At 46.0% G+C, this 19,865-nt stretch overlaps 1 protein-coding gene across 7 annotated transcripts in view; it reads left to right on the top strand.

The window, feature by feature from the left end:
* The window catches only part of Phactr1 (phosphatase and actin regulator 1), a 501,682-nt gene that overhangs the window by 435,940 nt on the left and 45,877 nt on the right, over nt 1-19,865 (top strand). For all 7 annotated transcript variants that reach the window (XM_047557907.1, XM_047557912.1, XM_047557911.1 and 4 more), the window contains one exon: nt 872-1,193. In XM_047557907.1, coding sequence (XP_047413863.1) covers nt 872-1,193 — 322 coding nt within the window. The remainder of the gene's footprint in view (nt 1-871; nt 1,194-19,865) is intronic.

The raw sequence follows: 19,865 nt of genomic DNA on the forward strand, positions 1-19,865 counted from the left end.
GGGTTCAGCCACTCCGGCTCCAGTGCTGGGTGATCTCCAGGAATGTGGGGTACAGAGGACTGCAGGGTCTCCCCCAGCATGCCCTGGAGGCTGCTCTGACTCCCAAGCCCCCCGAAATGTGGCACATCTCTGGGGAGCTTTGGTGGCACTTGTCACGGAACCAAACTTTGGCTTCTGCTCCAAAAACCAAAAAATTTTGAGTGCCCCCTGGCACAGTGACACTTCTCATATTCCAACAAGCACAAGTTTCATTTCACACACAAAATGTTGCATGACGTTACCTTCAGCCCAGTGCGTAAGGAATGCCGGAGGCATAACCCCAGGGTGCCCTCAGGGAGCCTGCTTGCCTTGAACAGCCCACTGTGGATGGCAGTGAGTGAGCCTGCCATCCAGTCGCCAGGTGTCTGCCCAAGCTCTGCCACCACCTGCAGTGGGATGGTCATCTCCAGGTGGCAGATGAGGGAATTAAGGTTGGCAGTGGTAAAGTCCCTCATGGAGGGACACACTGTTAGCAGACGTGAGCCTTGTGCTGGCTCCTGACCCTCGCCTTTTGGAAGGCATCGGCTGAAGAGATGTGATCTTTAACAATGGCGACTCTGTGGACATCATGGCAGGCCCTACGCAGGTTTCTGGGACAGCCCATGGGCTTCCATGAGCAGAAAGACATCCCGAACCCCCTTCCTGGGGTGCTTATGAGCAGCCACTGCACTTGGGGAAGGAACAAGCTGGTGGATGCCATCTGAACAGCTTCGGTTGACGCCTTATAGCCCGGGGACCCCGTGGGCATGGCCCCAAGGTGAGCGCACGTAGCCCTTGAGTTTCTTCCGATGCCCCCATCTCACATCTTTCTCTCACCCTCCTTCTGCCACAGATCCTGGCGCCCCTGTGAAATTGCCTTGTCTGCCAGTGAAACTGTCGCCTCCGCTACCTCCAAAGAAAGTCATGATCTGTATGCCTGTAGGGGGCCCAGAGCTCTCCCTAGCGTCCTACGCAGCCCAGAAGAGCAGCCAGCAGGGTGTGGGCCAGCACCACCACACTGTCCTGCCCTCCCAGATCCAGCACCAGCTGCAGTATGGCAGCCACGGCCAGCACCTCCCCTCCTCCACCGGCACCCTCCCCATGCACCCCTCGGGCTGCAGGATGATAGACGAGCTGAACAAAACGCTGGCCATGACCATGCAGAGGCTGGAAAGGTAATGGGGGAGTGGGCGTGGGGGGGAGGGGAAGTGGGAGGAGCAGGGGCAGCGGCTTAGCCCTGCTGCAGGTTAAAAAAAAAAAAAAGGCTTGAAAGTAAAATAAGACCAAAAGCTGAATGGCAAGGAGAGTATGGAAGAAAAAAAATTTATATTGTTCTTGTCAAACTATAACCACAATTACTGAAAAGAAATAGTAACACACATATCAACACACATACACACATATTATGTTTCTCTAAACAGGAACATTTTGTCAAAGGACGTACTTGTGATTAGGAATGGAGGTTACCCTGAGACAGAGGAATGGGGAGAAGATGCTTTTCTATTTCATATCTTCTGGTCCTGCTTCCTTTTAATTGTGTGACTATTACTTTTGTGACGTTCGAAAGCCAGTGCAAATGTAAAGTAGGAAAAGAGGAGAGCCGGCTGGGTGGTGGAGGGAGGCAGAGGGCGGGTGGAGAAGGGTGGAGAGCGACGCCCTTGTTCTCGCCCCTTGTTCTTGCTGATGGACGAAGCAGAGTACCAGAGCTGGTTTAGATGCACTTGAACCTCGAATATTTGGCAGCCAGAATCTGGGACACCTGCACAGAGGACCCCCACTGCCAGGCCTGCAGCAGAGACTCCAGCTGTCCCCAACTCAGGGAGACCTCTCATCTCTCATTCTGTCTGGTTCTGAGTCCCTCGTGTGTGTGTGTGCACCCCAGTGTATGTATGAACGTGCACACGTGTGTGTTCAGATACCACCATCACCATCCCGCCTTGTGCCTAGGAAATGCCTGGGATCTCTAACATGGTGTCAGGCACGTTGCTGGACCAAGTTGCCTAACATAAGGAAACAGTGTTTCCTTCTGTTGTGAGGGGTGTGTCTGAATGGGACCCTGGAAGCACGTCCCAAGGTGGTGCCTGCTGTCCACTGGGTCCTACAGATGGGGACATTGGAAGGGTCCATAGATTGCCAAAGCAGAGAGCCAAAGGCAGGAAGCTCACAGGTGGGGGCTCTGCATGTGGTTTCCTGCCTCCCAGCCAAGAATTGTGCGTTTGGGAAATGACTGACTTGGAGGGAAGCTGCCGTCTTAGGAATTCTGACTTGATGACTTTATGTTCATACCGACCCTTCCTGCCAAAGGAAAAGCAATATTTAGTTTGGCGCCTTGCCATCGTTTTCAAGTATTTTTTATCATTAATGAGAACAACAGTAATGTAGCATTGGGGCGACACCTTTTAACCTATTACACACACACACCAAAGTCATCGTCACGGTCATCCTCCTCATCATCTTAGTAATCATCACACCACCTAGGGAGCCTGAGTCACTGGAGAACTAAGGAAGGTGGAGGAAGTCCCCTTGTCACCACCTACTCAAGGAATGTTCCACAAATTGCCTGGTCCCCATCTGTAACCACCTAAGCAGGGAAATCGAGAACACACTCTTACTTTTATGGGACTTTGACTGAATAATTTTACATCTGTTGCATCTTCTGATTAAAAAGCATTTCCCTTTTTGAACATTTTTATTACATTTGACAAAAGCATTGGTTTATGATGGATTGAAAATTAAGAGGGATCCACAGTAAGGACGGTGACGTCTGCTTAGACCTTTGAAACGTGCCGCCCTAGGCAGTGAGCTGAGGGGCTGAGCCAGGCGCCTGGGTCTCTCCACCCCAAGGACATCGCTCTCTCGACCGCAGCACAGTGCTCTCCGAACACAACTCTCAGCCACTGTATTTCATACCCTGGGTCTAATCTGCACCTAGCAAGGTTTTATGTCTCTCCTGAGCTTTAGATATCTGAAGAAGACATTCACGACACCATATTAGTAGGATATTGCTAAATCTGTTGTCACTTAAAACTTGCCATTTGGTCATACCCGTGATGGTATTTGTGGAATATTAGAGTTGAGTTTAGGCCAAGTGGTGGGTCGGTCAGACCTGCACTGGGTCAGGCTCTGGATTGAAATGAAACAGAGAGAAGAAACTGGGAAGAGATGAAAGGATTTAGGAAAGAAGGTGCCACGCAATCTGGGCAGCTGAGCCAGGGTGTCTCCTCACCTCAGGCCACCTGTTACCTCCTTCCATGTCCCTCCCCTGCTGCCCCAGGTCAGGACATAGGCTCCTCCTGGTGGGCCAGCGGGAGCTTAGGGAACTGATGCACACATCACTTTGACAGATCGCCCGTGCTGAGACAGAACGCCTTCCTCCCAAAGCTAAGGATTAGAGAGATTTTTTTTCTGAGCATCCTGTGTTTCCCAGGACACCAGGACAAGGTCACAGGCCACTTTCTTGTGTGGTGAGAGAACGGTCACTGTCTCAGGATGTCGCCCTTCCATTCACTAAACTAAAAAAGTGCTTCCTGTTCCCTGTCAACATGATTTCATTCTCGATCTTACCAAGTGTCACACCAAAAGAATGATTTCTCTATCCCTCTGGCAATTTCTGGTCACCCCCAAAATGCTGGAGAAGGAAGATGCTTGACTGAACACCTTGGCGATCTGCCTGTAGAGATCCTCAGACTTTCCACGTGTGTGCTGTCACTGGCTGTGAAATCTCACAGGATGTCACCTGCAGCCCAGACACAAATTAACAGTAATAACACCAGACTTAGGCCATGCATTTGATAAGTAGTCATCTTATCCTTGAAAGGGACTTTGAAGACCATCATGGCAACCAACTCCTACCCGTGCTTGGTCTCCATTGGAGTGGGCTCCTCCCTAGCCTCCAGATGGCCTTCTGTACTGGAAAAAGTCCTGATTGGTAGAGTTCCTGCCTTAAGAAACAAGCTCTATCTATTGCATCTTATTATTTCCCTGATCTTATTTCTCATCTCCCTTTCTTATAAGGCTTTCAAATGTTTGAAGATAGTTATCATATCCTTTATCTAAGAATTCTTCTAGACCTTTACCATCTTGTGGCTGTTCCCAGAGATTATGCTAAATCTGTTCTGATTTGTATGAAGTCTGTAATCATTACCCCAACGAAGCCTGCTTGGTGGCTGTAAAAATACCATATTGTTATTTACATCTTTGGCTAACCTGATTTTGGTGGGTGGCAACAGGTATAGAATCAGGGAACCAGAGACCACCTGGAGCCAACTGAGAGGGTATGTATTTATCCCAAGGCAGGGAGACTGAGCTAGAGGCAGCCCCTGCTTGTGATCAAGTGCATGGGTTCCAGAATCTACAGCAGGATTTGCGTCTCAGACACACTGCTTATTAGCTGTGTAACCCAAAGCATGCTACCTGAACCTTTAGCATTTCATTCCTCATCTGCAGAACAAGGACAATAATAATGCCACCAATCTCATTAGGGTTATTTGTGAGGTTCAAATGATTTAATCCATCCAAGTCAGTCTGGTCCTTGCTTGGCACATCGTAAATGTCCAGTAAACAGCAGTGAGCATTAAGCAGAATTACATAGCACATAAAATTTGTCCTCAGTGCCCCTAAAAGGCACATTGCAAATGGGTTTGAGCCAGTCTTGTTGGAGATTTTGTTTGTGCCTATTTCCCCAAATTGGATCATCTTCGTTTCCCTCCATTGGTGATTCATATCTTTTTGGAAAGCGAGGTTTTATTTCAATTATGCAATTTTTTAATTTTTAATATCTGCTGTGAACTCTGTAGTCTAGTTGGCTTCCCTCCTGGAACTCGGATTTTCAGTCCTGATTAGCCTCTCATTTCCTCTCTGGTGTTAATTCGTTTAGGCAATTCTTTGTGCTCTCACTTCCTCTTGGTAAGAGGAAGTGAGATCTGGACCCTGTTTGACCCTGAAGGATTTTCAGGGAGATTCTCAAGGGACTGCATGTGGATGAATTTCTTTGCAGTAGAAGGTGGCTATTGGCATCAGATCTGCCATTTTGCTGCCACCAGTATTCTGCCCCCGCCACACACACACCCCATTTTACAACCAATCGTCAGTCTACCAACATCCTAGCCAGCCACTGGCCCACTTGTCAGCCTGCGAACATTCTCAGCAGTCATTGGTCCAGAGTGTTAACCCACTGAGTTTCCTAGTCAGTCATTGGTCCGTTGTTATTAGCCCACGAAATTCCACTACTTAAGAATAGCTCCACCGCCATTCTCTCTCTCTCTCTCTCTCTCTCTCTCTCTCTCTCTCTCTCTCTCTCTCTCTCTGTCACCCTGTGGGCAGACACTCTGCCTGTCCACTTAATAAAATCTCTCGTGTGAGTTCCCGCATCTGGAGTGGTTTCTGGGTGCTTTCGGTGGCTTCATTTCTAGGTGCCCCTGGACCCCTTTCTTCTTCCCGTGTCTGATCGTCAGCAATTGTTATTTGGCCTCCAGTGGGAAGAGGTCTGGATCAGCCGCTTCCCCCTCCTCCGGCTGCCCCTGGCCTAAGCTGCCATTGTGCTCATCTGACTTGCTTCATTCCCTCTTGCCTTCTGCCCTGCCTGAGTCCATCCCAAGCACACAATCCCGGAGACCATCGCATGCACATCAGATAATGACTATTTGTTTTTCTCAGGCTACCATAACAAAGTACCACAGTGAAGGTGACTTAAACACCAGAAATACATTCTCTCATAGTGCTGGCAGCCGGAAGTCCAAAATCAAGACGTCACAGGGTTGGATTCTTCTGAGGCCTCTCTCCTTGGCTTGCTGGTGGCCATCTTCTTGTTGTGTCCTCATGTGGTCTTCCCTCTGTGTCTCTTTCCTGATCAATTCTTATAAAGACGCCAGTCATACTGGATTGGCCCTACCCTGACAGTCTCATTTTAAGCTAATTACCCCCTCGAAAGAGCCTACTTCCAAATGCAATCACATTCTGAGGTGCTGGGGGTTAGGACTTGGACGTACCGGCTTGGTGGGGGCACACTCTTCAGCTCAAAACACTCCAGTGGCCGTCCATCCACCAAGAGGGCAAAGCAGAATTCTCACCCTGGTCGTGGCCCTGGTCCTGGTCTTCTCCTTCTCCACTCCTGTCTCACCACCTCAGCCTTCTCACCATCTGCACACCTTGGACGTGACCTCAATCCATCATCGCACCTGTCATGGAGGAGGTATTCCGGAAACGCTTATTGAGCCTCTTCCTGATCCCCCCTTTGAACCTTTCCTAACTAGTCCCATTTATTTTTGCCAATATGAGGAGCATGGTAAAAAGTTGCTCCCTCATTAAATTCTCTTGGAGCAAATCTACCATCAAGGATAAAATGGGAGGAAAAGATCATCTGTGGCTCGTCCAGCAGATGGGTGAGGTGTAGGGACTCAGAATTGATAGTCCAGCTGTATTGCAGTGTCCTTGAGTTTAAAACTGAAAGTTAGGTGCACGCCTGTAACCCCAGCGGCTCAGGAGGCTGAGGCGGAAGGATCATGGGTTCAAAGCCAGCCTCAGCAATGGTGAGGAGCTAAGCAACTCAGTGAGACCCTGTCTCTAAATACAAAAAATAAAGCTGGGGATGTGGCTCCGTGGTTAAGTGCCCCTGATTTCAATTCCCTGTACCTCACCCCCCCCAGCCCAAAAAAAAAAAAAACCCTGAAAGTTAATGTTCAGAATTTTACACTGAAACCTGAAAGGAAAAACCATGTAGAAAAGGAGAAGGGGAATGAGATACATCCTAGGCAGATGAGAGGAAGGTGCTCACTTGGGCACCAGGGGCATTCACATGAAGAAAATACTTGAAATCTGTGAGGCAAAATACATTGAGTTTTTGTTACCATTATCATTCTTATATTTCAATAGTCAATTGATATTCCTAATGATGCTTTCTTTTCAAAAACCCAATGAATTTTACTGTAAGAAATTTTAGGAAGGATACATCTACATCTCCTAGGATAGATTTGCTACCTGTTGTCCTTAGAAGTAAACATGGCTAATAAATTCATTCTTCATCTATCTTTTCCTCTCCATCAGCAGATCAGGAAAGTTCTGCCATTTGCTGGGGGAAAAAAAATCTCACTCACTTGTAAACCTCAAGTAAAAACAGTTTCTGCCAAGAGAGAGGAAGGTTCCTGTGTTTCCCAAGTGTCTTAGCTCATCTCATGCTCCTGTAACAGAATACTGCAGACTGGGTAATTTACAAAGAAAAGAAATTTATTTCTCACGGTTCTGGAGGCCAGGAAGTCCCAGGGGTTGGCAGCTGGTGAGAGCCTTGCTGTGTCATCCCATGGTAGAAAGTGAGAAGGTGAGAAAGGGTGAGGGTGAGAGATGGGGCCAAATCTCCTTTTGTATAAACTACTCCCGTGATAAGGATGCCCATGTGATAAGGACATGAACCCACTCACGAGGGCAGAGTGCTCATGGCCTTTGAAGGTCCCTCCTCTCTACGCTGTTGTAACAAGGGCTTCAGTTTCTATTGGCCCTCAGCTGCAGCACTTAGTGACCAGAAGACCTCTAACAGTTCTTTACTGATACCCTTTCGGGACCAGGCTCCATGAACCAACTCCACGTCCCCTGGCCAGGAGACCAAGCAGGCCTGTGCTGGTGGGGGGCAGGGTGGGAGGTCAGCAGCAACTGGCCTGGGGTTCGGGTGGCCTTCTCTGGGAAGCAGCATGTGAGCTGACAGCTAAGAGGAATGAACGACCAGATGAAGAGGGAGAGAGGGAATCTGGTCAGATCAAAGGATGGAGTGGAGCCATCTCCAAATGGGTGAATGAGCTTTTCAATAAGAAAAGAGAGGACATCGGAAGTTATTCTCCAGGTTTTTAGAAGACCAGTCATAGAGAATGAGAGTAATGACAAAAGACTGTAACCAGACTTAAGGATGAACCTCCATTGGAAGGAACCCTGGAGATCTTCCAGAAAGATTGGGCTGGCAGCAGTCCCAGGGGTGTACTTACATAGGAAAAAGCTGAGAGGCGGGACCATCTATCAAGAATCTGCCCAACCCGGTACCCCTACTTAGATGTTGTTGACTCTAATGTGACAGTTTTTAGAAATAGAATGGCAGTTACTTCTTTTAGGACATGAGGTGTGCACCTGTATTAATGCAGGTAGGCTTGTACAATGGTGGCCAGCCAGACCCAGGAAGGTTCCAGAACCTTCTCAGACTCTTAGCAACACCTATCAAACACTGCAGTGTCAAACTTTGTGATAGATGCACAAAAAACAGTCTTTTAAAATAACATTAATGAATCCTGGTATAGTAATTGTTTATCATATCTCCTTTTTATATTTATATATTAGCTAGGGATGATGTTATTACTTATCAAGAATATTGTAGAAGGAATCATTTTATATTGGGCAGAAGAAATTGAAATCAGTAGCCGAAAAAGAAAAATAAATTCCCTTCAATCTCTAAAACTCCGTTATCCCATGATTATTTTCAAAGCTTTCAAAGAGTACAATGACAGTTTATAATCCTAGGATAAATCCACACAGTGACAATTACTTCTCACATTGCCTCCAGGGTTACAGGAAATTCTAAAGAGTAATACCGGTCCTGAGCCGGGCCATCCCCAGGATTTCTTTTCACATTGTTACCTTGACTAACATTTATAATGGTTCACCTGCAAATCAAGTCCTCCAAAATAATAGCCAGACAAGAGTTGGTGCCCCAGCACCTGAAACTCTGGAGACCTAAACATTATTTGCTCATGAGCTGGCATTGATTTGAAGTTGGGCGTTCTGTTCATCGTAGAGCAGACCACAGACATTGCTAAACAAAATGTGTTTCCAGGTAAAAGTTCTCTTCTATTGAACACCATCTCTTCAACAGCTCATGCAATTCTGGTAAGACACTTGTCTCTACTTCTTAGAAGCCAGAGTTATCAACCACTTACTTTAGGTTTGTTCTTTAATTTTCAAACATCTCTTTATCATCGTTTAGCTGTTCTAAGAGGTGGTAGGATTTCATTCATCCTCCTCTACGAGACTGGCGAGCAAATTAGTTAGCAAAAAGTAAAAATGAGGCTATAGAAACCCTTATTCTTTTGAAGTCTTGAGAGGTTTAGAAAGGAAGTGTATTTTCAAAAGAGAGAGAAACTTCTCTTGAACTCCTACGTTCACTTCAGTAGAAATCCTGTCCTTTCCCAATGCAAAAATATGGATTCTTTGGTTTTCTTGGAAACCATTGTCCAGAAAGTTTTAAAGATATAAAAATATAAAAATAGCATCAAAGATATAAAAATAGTACAGGAAGTATTTTAATGAATTAGTGGAGAGTATCTCTCCTTCAGTGGATAATTAGTGATTGTATCATAATGACAGGTTTACGATGAATTGCCAGTTCTTAAAGCAATCTGTTTACAACAGCAACTACCAACGGGGACACGTACACAGCAACCTGCACCATGTTTCCTTCTGACCTCCCAGAGGCCGTGAGGTCAGCAGGTGCATGGCTGCATTTAACTGCGGAGGAACCAGAGACCAGGAGACACAGCTGATGAATGGACCCCTTCATTCCATGTCCTGCCCTTCTGGTCCCCCTCCTCTAGCAGAATGTGACCTAGGACAGTCACAGATGTCCAGAGACAAAGACAAAGTCAAGCAGAAAAGCCACCACGGTTTGACTTGTTCTTCAGAAATGGAGAATGCTGGAGGGGCGGCCTTTTGGGTGGACTCTGTATGCCTTAGGAGATGTTTCAGAAATATGGGTCACCGGTCCCCAGAAGGACAGAGAATGGATTGGAAATGAATTAATTGAAACCCGCTATCACTTCTGGAAGAAAAAACTCAAAATACACTCTCTGCTCAGGAAGGCTCAGAATCCTGGTCTATATTTAGAATGGCACGGCCTTCGCTGCCTGAAGTCCAACAGAAAAACAAAAACTCTAATGGCCCCTTATCTTGGAAGGCTAATCCCAGGCCGTGATAAACCACACAATGTCTGCCTGCTTTCTTAAAATGAAGCTGATTAACTATTTTCTTGGGCTTCAGTGGTTATTTCTGTCATTTTTCAGCCTTAGGCACTGTAATTTGGAGCATAATTTCTCACACATTCTTGGTCTCCGAGAGGAAAACGGCTGATTGTTCTCTCTCCCCTCTGAAAACCCTCCTCATAACGCGTGCAGGAGAGATGACAAAAGCCGTTTCTATTGAAGCTAAATTTCATTTTCAGTGTCATATTTGTAGATAATAAATTTTCTCTGTCCTTGGAGGCGATTCATGCCCCCATTTCTGTTTCATTTTAACAGTCTTTGCATTTGAAACCAGATGCCAGAAAGCAGTATCCCTTTATTACACGTTTTTCTTTAGAAATGATGGTAAAGTGGGTCCCAAGTATTTTTGAGGAAGATTTAAGGATTCTAAAAAGACAGTGATTTGTAATTTTGAAACTTGCCCCTGAGCCCTACAAGAGTATCAAAGGTGTTTGATAACCAGTGATGACGGGTCACAATGATCTCTGCGTGGCAGGGAGCAAATGACAGCGTCAACTCCCTGAGAGGAGGACCCGCCGATGGCATGACCTCCACATCTTGTCGCTGTCTTGGCATTTGTTTCTTTATGAATTATTTAAAATGAGATCTGTGCCTTGCCCTCACCCAGCATGAACAAGGAAGCTCAGTCAGCCTTTAACCTCTCAGTCTAGAGAGTTCTTGGGAACACGCAACCCAGCACAGGGCAGGGAAATGACTAGCGGAGGGCACCCTCGCTCTCCATCTGTGTTTCCTACTTGGTTGAGCAGAGTCAAAGAAGAGAGTTGGGTTCCCAAAAAGAAGACTTTTAAAAATGTCCTTCTTGATGAAGATGGAACCATGGGAAAAAGATAAAGCTTTTTCTTCCCTGTGTCGTGGGGACATGAGGAAGGAGAGGTGTTAAGTGCACACCTTACATCAACCTAGGACCGCCATTTTGTTCTCAAGCATTCCACAAGCTTCTGTGTTTAGTGTTTCTTCTGTGAATAGCAGGCCTCCTGTTATAGGTAAACTTCTATCCATTCCTCCCTGTTCATTCACTTCTAGGAAGGAGGGTAGTCAGGCTGTTCCATGCTCTAGGGAGACAACAAGGACAGAACAAAGTCATCATCCTTGTGGCGAGCTTACTTTTTAGTGAGAGAACCAGATAATAAACCAATAAAGATGTAGTATGTAAAAGAGGGATGGGGCACTGAAGAAAAATAAATCAGGGTAGTGGGAGGAGACAGATGTTGGTGGCTTTCTGTACTTGAGGACATATGTCATCAAAGTGGCCACAGTAGACACCAAACCTGTCGAATGGCCCCTTCCTATTGAGGATACTCCATTATCTGGTGTGACGATTACTCTTTCCTCTGTCCTGTAGCCTGTTCTCTCTGCACACCTACTCACACTAAAGCAATTGCACCCCCATCTAGAATTTGAACCCACCTGTGTGTTCCATAATAACCTCTCATCAAGGGGCCCAGCAAGAGTCATTGCAAAAGAGTAGGTGGGTTGGGTGAACAGCTGCTGTCCTTGCTTTTCATTATAAAAATTATTACACTCCATTTTTAAGATTTTGTAGTGCGAATTGCTTTTCATCGTTGGATATACGTATTGGGGATAATAATGGGCATCGCTGGTTCTCTGAGAAGCAGACAGCATAGTTATTGGAAAGAGCACAGGCCCTGGGGTGAGAAGACTCAAGTTCATGTTCCCTGCTGTGATCACAGCCAAGTGATCACTGATGTTATGAGGGACTTATGTCCTCAACCATGAAATAAAGATCATAATATTGGCCTTCCTTAACTCTGCAAGTTTATATGGAAATTAAATGAGATGATGAATATTTATAGTGCGTTTTCATAGGACACTTCGAGGACCATCGGCATTAGCCATTGAGGCTCTTTTGAAAGAAGCTCCTCCTCCTTCATCGTGAGGTGTGGGTCCCCTTGGTGTATTTAAGCAGTAGCATTAAAATATTCCAAAGTGGTGCACCTGTCCAACGTCTGGTGAGCATCCTGGGTGCTCTGCATCCCTAGTATGTTTATCACCAGCCGCACATTATTTAGAGCTGCCTAGATAGTAGAGAATAAAAGCTCATCTGAATTTCTCCCCTAGAGAATAAGGCCTTTGGGGTTTGTTTCAATTCATTATATGATGTTAGCCTAAGAGAAAACATGTAGATCTCTTTTAGCCCAGCAGCCTCACCTTCCAGAGCAGCCTAGACTCTGGACAGTGATAATTGGAGTGAACTGACACCTGGGAGTGAAGAAACGGAAAATGCTGTAACTTTAGGCTCTCTGTTACCTCTTCTGTGCACATGTAGTCTTGGAGTGGAAAGCAAATAGGTACCAGTGCTTTCTTGCTGCATAAATCTCTGTACCTGAGCCCTTTGGATTATCTTAGGAAAGAGGACACTGGATCACTCTTCCTCAGACCCTTAATTTGCCTTTTACTAGGCAAATTCCCTAAAAGAGCAAGACTCTAAGGGTCATAAATAGTTGTTTTAGTGAATTAAATGGTGGAAATTGCATTAGTCAGCGTTCCATTACTGTAACAAATACCTGATAGAATTCACTTATGAAGATAAAAGGTTTATTTTCGCTCAGAGTTTTAGTAGTTTCAATTCATGACCAGTTCACTGCATTGCTCTGAGGGAGACACCACATGATGGCAGGGGGACATGATGAAGCACAAGTTCTCACTTCATGGCCAGGGAGAGAGACCAGGGTCTCACAATCCCCTTCAAGGACATAACCCCAGATCATGACCTAAAGATCACCTCCACAGACTCCCCCACCACCCAATAGCACCTCCCTGGGGAGCAAGCCTTTACCACATTGACACCGGGGAACACTTAAGATCCAAACTAAAGCAGAATGCAAAATGACCTACTCTGATCTGAGCTACTTGAATTCAAATTTTGATTGACTTTTCCATCAGTTTCAAAAGCGTGCTCAATAACGAGCCTGGTGTATGAAGGTAATTAATAATTAGCCTCTGTCTTTGGGAGACTGGCAGTCCTTGTGGGCAGGGGAGTAGCTGCTTAGCCATGTGATCATAACATCATGTGACAGGTGCCCTCGCAGAGATGGGAGCAGCGGCTGTGGATGCTTTCCTCTTGGGAAGGAAATCACAAAGGGCTGCTCACAAGACATGGCACCTGAGCAGTCCCTGCAGGACGGAGAGGTTGCTCCCCAGGGGGGAAGATGAAGGCAGAGTGACCCAGGAGCTCAGAGAGAAAGCAGGGAGCCCACAATGTACTCGGGCAGCAGCGAGTGGCCTGGCGAGGCTGGAGCACTTGGAACATGGTGAACGATGATAGAGATGAAGATGGAGGGAGTGGCGTGAACCGGTGGGGACTAAGTGGCAGTTAGATGGTGTGTTCAGCACAGTAGGTGACCACAGGGGACCATCGGTATATTCAGAAAGCTGGAAGAAAGACCTTGAATGTTGCCATAAAGAAATGGGTGCTGGGGCTTGGGGGTGTAACTCAGTGGTAGAGGGCTTGTCTGACATGCCCAAGGCCCTGGGTTCAATCCCCGGCTTGGAAAGAAGGGAGGGAGGGAGGAAGGGAGCGAGGGAGGAATGGAGTGAGGGAGGGAGGGAGGAAGGGAGGGAGGGAGAAAGGAGGGAGGAAGGGAGCGAGGGAGGGAGGAAGGAGAGGGGAACAGGAAAGGTGTTTTGTTTCCTTTCTTTTGTTTTGTTTGAAGACAGGGCCTTACTCCGTTGTGGAAGTTGTTCTCAAACTTGCAATCCTCCCACCCCCACCTTCTGAGTAGCTGGGATTATAGCAAAAGCCACTATGCTCAGCATATTTTTTTTTAACCATAAAAACATGATAAATGTTTGAGGAGATAGATAGGCTTACCCTGTTTCAACATTACACAAAGTGTACGTGTATGAAAACATCACACGCTGCCCCATAAATATTCTCCATTTTTATGTTTTTAGGTATCAACTAAAATTCGTAAACGTAGAAAGGAGTTGGGGGGTCAGATCGTGAGGCACCTTCTGCTCCATACCAACGAGGATGGGGCCCGTCCAGTTTCAGTGGGGCCCTTCCCAACTCTTTGCATTGAGAGAATTACAAGATCAGACCCATTTGAGGGCAGTGTCCAGGGTGGGTGGAGTGGTGTTGAAAGAGGGTAGGTTCTGGAAGGAGAGTAGGTCTCAGGAGCATGGCAGGACCACTGCTTTTGCACGAGGAGCTGCAGAGACATCCGGAAGAGATCGGGAGCTATAGTTGACTGCCTGAATTCAGGAACAGCTGCTCCTGTCCAGCCGTGTGACCTTGGCCATATGCCTTGGGATTTTCCTCCTTGAAGTGGGAGATCACAAGAGTCTCTCACTCAGGACTGTTGTGAGGCTTACCTGGATGCATTTGAAAGGTCGATTTTGTGATTATCTGCAGTAATCCAGTAAAAATTAACATGGGCTCCATCCAGGCAGTCGGGATGGGATGCTCTGTTTAATTGTGGTTTTAGTGATGAGTCAGCCCTGGGAAGAGGACCAGTAAACAAACCCAGGTGGAATGAAGGCCATTTGAATTCAAAACAAACCAAATGCTTCATGCAAAGAGTTTTGATGGGAACAGCCTAGAATAGACGTGATTGTGCGAATCTGCCCTCCTCAGGGAGCTGGGCAGGTACTCTGGGTGATGTGGTGACTCCTCTAGGCCACTAGAGTGTTGTTGAGGAAGCTGCTGAATTGGACAAAATAATGAGAGAAGGCAGTTCCCTCAAAAGGCCGTTTCCAGCTCTTTCGTCAATGGGGTGACGCTTCAGAGACCACTCGCTAAGTGGGACCATGGTGACAGCAAAGTGTCAGTACAGCCCCCGGAATGCCACTGGAGGCACTGTAAGTCAGGAACCTGTCTCACAGGAGCGGGATGATTCTCCATCATTCAGTGAATGGTGCACATTCCTGGCCGTCAACACCGAAGTTGCTTTTGAAAAGACTTAAGTGGTGTAACCCCGAAAATGCCTCCTGTAGCAAAGCCATTGTGAATGTTCTATGCCCGTCATTCCCATTTTGACCCCAGAGGACAATTGGCACTGTCTAGAGACACAATTGGAGGAAATGCTCCTGGCATCCAGCCAGAGGGAATGTTACACACACCACAAGCTCAGGACAGCCCCCAAAGCGGACTTGTCTGGTCCAGATGGCCATTATGCTGATGTTGGAAAAGCCATCCTTTATCCAAACCACGATGTCATCCGTGACTCCTAAAATGAGTTTAAAACAACCTTTTATAAAAGTTGTAATATTTCTTTTAACTATGCATATTTATGTGAATAATACAAATGTTAAAATACTCATATTCTAAAATAAAAAGATGCCTTTTACCCTAAGTTATAAACACATATAAAACCAATAATAACAAAGATTATCATAGGTTTTAATAATGTTAATTTTTAAGGAATAAAGATTATAAAAGGCTGTAACAGGGTTTAAATTTTTGAAAAATATTGATTTAAAGAAAAATATAAAGTAAGACTATTATAAATGGACTTCAAAGATGGCTTATGTAAAATTACTTACTGGGGTGTGAGTGTGATTGAGGCTTAGGAAACATTGGTGTGGGTCAGTGTCAGGAAAACTTCTTCTATAAAGAACGGGCTAGTAAGTGTCTAAGTCTCTGCTGCCACAGCTCCTCCACGTTAGTGCAGGAGCAGCCCTGGCGAGGAGCATGGATGAGTGCCTCGCCATCTGACTTGGAACCCAGTGTCCAAGGTGAATCCATTCATCTCTGTGCGCCAGGAGTGGTTGACTATGACAGGGTAGAGCACTGTTTACCCTGGCTCGTAAGACTTAAAGTATTTGTAATGTAATGTGTTTCATTTGTGTTGTTGGCAAGGCGTGGTGTTTCCTCCATCTCTCTTGGGTGGGGTTAGTTGGGGTTGTGTCCAAAGGACACAGTCTCATAAGTATCACAGTTCAGTCGCTGGATTCTGAATATTGTAACCAAGTGAGTTCAAATCCAAACCCTTTCCCTTACCACCTGTATTTGTGGATTGGTCAACGATCCCCTCAGGACCTCAATTTCTGGACCTCAATAAAATGGGGATAATAGCACCTCCCCTGAAGGGTTATTACAAAGATGAAATGGAATGCTGAGTGTGGAAGTTTCTAGAATGGTGGACAATGCATTGAGGAAATGTTCCCTTTCCCACTCTCCCCTTTTCTCTTCTTTGCCTCTGTTCTGTACATTTGATAAAAATGCCCATTTGGACACTATCTAAGCCAATGATAAAAATGCTAACCAATCTCGGGTACCCAGAGCCCTGTAACACATCATGAGATGCCCCCTGAAAGTTAAAAAAAAATTCCTTAATTATTACCTTTTGAATATGCTTTTCAATCATTTATAAATCCACCTAAATATCAGTCATTCTAGCCCAAATTTCTTTCATTCTTCAAAAACAATAAGCAATTACTGAGTGTTCACTTTGTGTCCGAGACGGTACTAGCCACCAGGTACAAACACAAAGGAGGCATAGCCGCTGCCCACCACGGAGCCGACAGACTTGGTGGGGAGGGGAAGGTGGTAAGCAAAGAGGTGCCCACACTTCTCACACCGGTGAGCACAGGCCAGGAGTTACCTGGACATGTGTTAAAAGATCAGTAGCAACAAATGAAGTGAAGATGGAGGGGGAGCACGTTCCAGGTCAAGAGCGTAGGAGGCACAGCTGTCGGCGACTGAGGGGTGAGCTGATGGAGACAGAGGCTCGGAAGGGGAATGAGCTTAGTTAACAATTTAGACCAAATTGCAGAAGGTGTGGGATATCTCGCCAGGTTTAACCATGGTGCTCGTGGGCTGATGGTATGACTTCTCGTTAGCAGGGACAATCTTGTCCTGTCTTCTGCTCGACAGCTCTGTTATATGAGACCGGCATTCCTGAGACTGACGTCCTCCGGGTGTTGCCTTCCTGCCCACCAACACCAGGAATGGAGGCCACCCGAGATCAGACGCTGACCTTGAGGGGACTGGCTGCTTGACCTTGAGTAGCACAGCTCGGGCCTGGCTGACTGGATTCCCATGCCACTCCTGGAGCGTGGCTTTAGTAGACTGGAGAAACGTCCAGAGTTCTCACAGCAGAGGCGACTAGATCCCGAGTTTAGAAAGTGGCCCTGACAGTAGTGTGGAGAATGGACTGACTGAGCTTCTGAAGGCCATTTCTGCAACTAAGTGAGGGTCCCATAGGCCACACACACCTGCCCTGTTAAAAAGGCGTGATTCACCCAGTTATGCCCGATTTTGCAATTGAGGAAGTTGAGTCTCAGAGAGGCAGAATGAATTTGCCTAATGTCAAGAATTTCATAAATGGCAAAACATGGACTTGCCTCTCTCTGACTCCTCCAGCTGAGATTCCGTCATGACCTTTCTAACCTCGTTCTCAGCCCACTCCTCCACCATCTCTTGCTCTTCTGTGGTTCTCCATAATTACAGTGCAGGTGGGTTTATCTGGGGATGGTCTTCCTCTCAGCATCTTTCCTGACACATACTTGCCATTCAATGAATATGGATTAATAAAATATTGTAAAACCCTTCTGATGGATTCACTTAGATTCCTGGGAAACACCCATCTTTCTCCCAAAGAAAAATGAGGCCTTCTAGCACTGCTGGATTCACACCCCGGGAAGAGGACCTGATTGGCCAGAGGTCTCAGGCTGTTTCTCTCTTGGCCCCACCTCCATGAGGGGGTTTTGACCTCCATGACTGATCCCTGTGTCACAAGACTGGTAACATGTCTTTGGGGGCCCCCAACGAGCTGGTTCCTTCAAACAATCCCATTCTATTCAAGACAGCCTCACGTTTCCCCTGTTTTAAAAGAATTGCCTTTATTTATTTTTCTTATGCATGTAAATAATTAGAACACAAGCTTGTATAGCTCATATTAATAGTACAGGTGCATCCATGTCACCGTGACATTTTCGCACATGCATATTTACTGGGGGAAGAGAAACCACAGCCTCTCCTTTACCACTGACCACCCAGGAGGCTGCATGACATTGCTCTTTTGTTTGGGATCAGTTTGGAGCTTTCTGCCTTAAGGGACTCATACTGAAGGTTACCTACATCCAAATTTTTTTTTCCCTCAAAAGATTCTTCCCACCCGTTTTTCATTCCCAGCTCCCCACTTTGTATTGGAAGATCTGTGCCTTTATAGGAGCCACCGCTAATTCAGCTGTGAAGAGGGCAGAGGAGAAGACAGGGATGGGGCAGAACACCAACCAAGCTTTCACTTCTGCCCCTTCCTTCCCACCTCCTCAAGGCCCAATGTAGGAATCCAAGCGTGGTTGGAACACAGAGAGCAACTGTCCTTTCTTGATAGAACGGCCACCTTGTGAGGCAGGTTGAAAGTTCCCAGTGAGTCCTGTAAGCCCATGGCCCACAAATGATGGAAAGCAGGCCTTGGATCAGCAAGCTTTCCTTTATTCTACAGTGAAGTCGATCCATCAGGCATAGGAGGGCTCATTTTCTGGGTGTGGAGATGGCCCCTGGGTTACTGAAGGAGTCTGGGTTTTACAGTGTCATTGGAGACTGTGGACGTGCAGTATGGACAGTCAGGGGCTAGTTGTGCAGGATAAAATTTTAACTCTGCAAGGTAGTTATAAAAAGTCCTTCGACACTGGGCAAAGCTCCCAACTCGGTGTTCCCTGCTGCTCTTCCTTCCTCTGGGACCCATTGTTACCTAGAGCTTCACTATTTGCTTTTCTTCTTCCAGGACTCATCTGCAATGGGAAGGGTAAAAGACCAGGGCCCAATGTTTTCAGTATTTGCCTCCTTCCTTCAAGATGCTCTGGGGTTGGGAAGGGGTAAATGTTTGCTTTTGGTGGAGATGCTGGGGATGAGCGTGGGAAGGGATGAGAGTTGGCTTTTCCCCTCAGGGCCCATTGAGGCACTGGGAGAGGTTTAATGTTTGGCTGATTTCCCTCCCTCCTCCCGAGCCACACTGTCCCTGCATTTTTCTTGGGGCGCTGTCTTGGAGGAATATTATTTTCCATAACTCTTCAAGTCCAACTTAGAGTCAGGTACTCATTTGTCACCCGGGAGAACATCTCTCAGGTACTCCACTTTTCTGCTCCCATTGCTCTTGCTGTGAAGTTATCTGGAGAATGACCCCCGCCAACCATGACTGTCTAATGAGATGCTGCATTTTTTTCTAAATATGCCATTTAATCCTCTTCCATGGTTGAAGGTTTGATGTGTTCACGTTGATGTAGTTTACTGCCTCGAACATCAGAGCGCATAATGCGTTAACTGGATTTTCTATTTGTGTCATGGCAGAGTTATGTGAAGAATAAAAAGAGAACAGCAACAATGTTTAGAAACAATGAAAGGAAGAAAGTTAATTGAATTTAAAGCAGATGTCGTAGTAATATAAAGCATCATTGAAAGCTTCAAAGAAAACTTGCTTGTGTACATATATCATAAGATTTCTTTTGGATAAAATATTTGAATGTAAAATTTACTGAAATATAGTATAACCTCAAAATCCATTTCTTTTTGAGTGTCAGATGCTGGGATGGTAAGATACATTGGGTTGACTGTGTTCTAAAAGTCTTTAAATGGAGGATAGAAATTCCACTTCCAGTGAATCTGAACTACAACTGGAGTCCAGTTCAATGATAGAATGTTTAACTGGCATGTATGAGTCCCTGGGTTCAATCCCCAGAACTGAAAAAAAAGCAAAAAGAAAAAAACTGTGTTTCTGTCTCCCTATTCTCCCTATTCTCATTATTCTTGCTGAACTTCAGGCAAAGCCTATCATTAAAAGGATTCTAAATTGCTATAGGATCCTGAGATAGAAACTATGTAGAAAAGATCTGTTTTCCTCATTTTCAATGATATGCATTTCCTAATTTTCTAAA

Source organism: Sciurus carolinensis, chromosome 7, assembly GCF_902686445.1.
Source record: "Sciurus carolinensis chromosome 7, mSciCar1.2, whole genome shotgun sequence".
NCBI classification, from domain to species: Eukaryota; Metazoa; Chordata; class Mammalia; order Rodentia; family Sciuridae; genus Sciurus; species Sciurus carolinensis.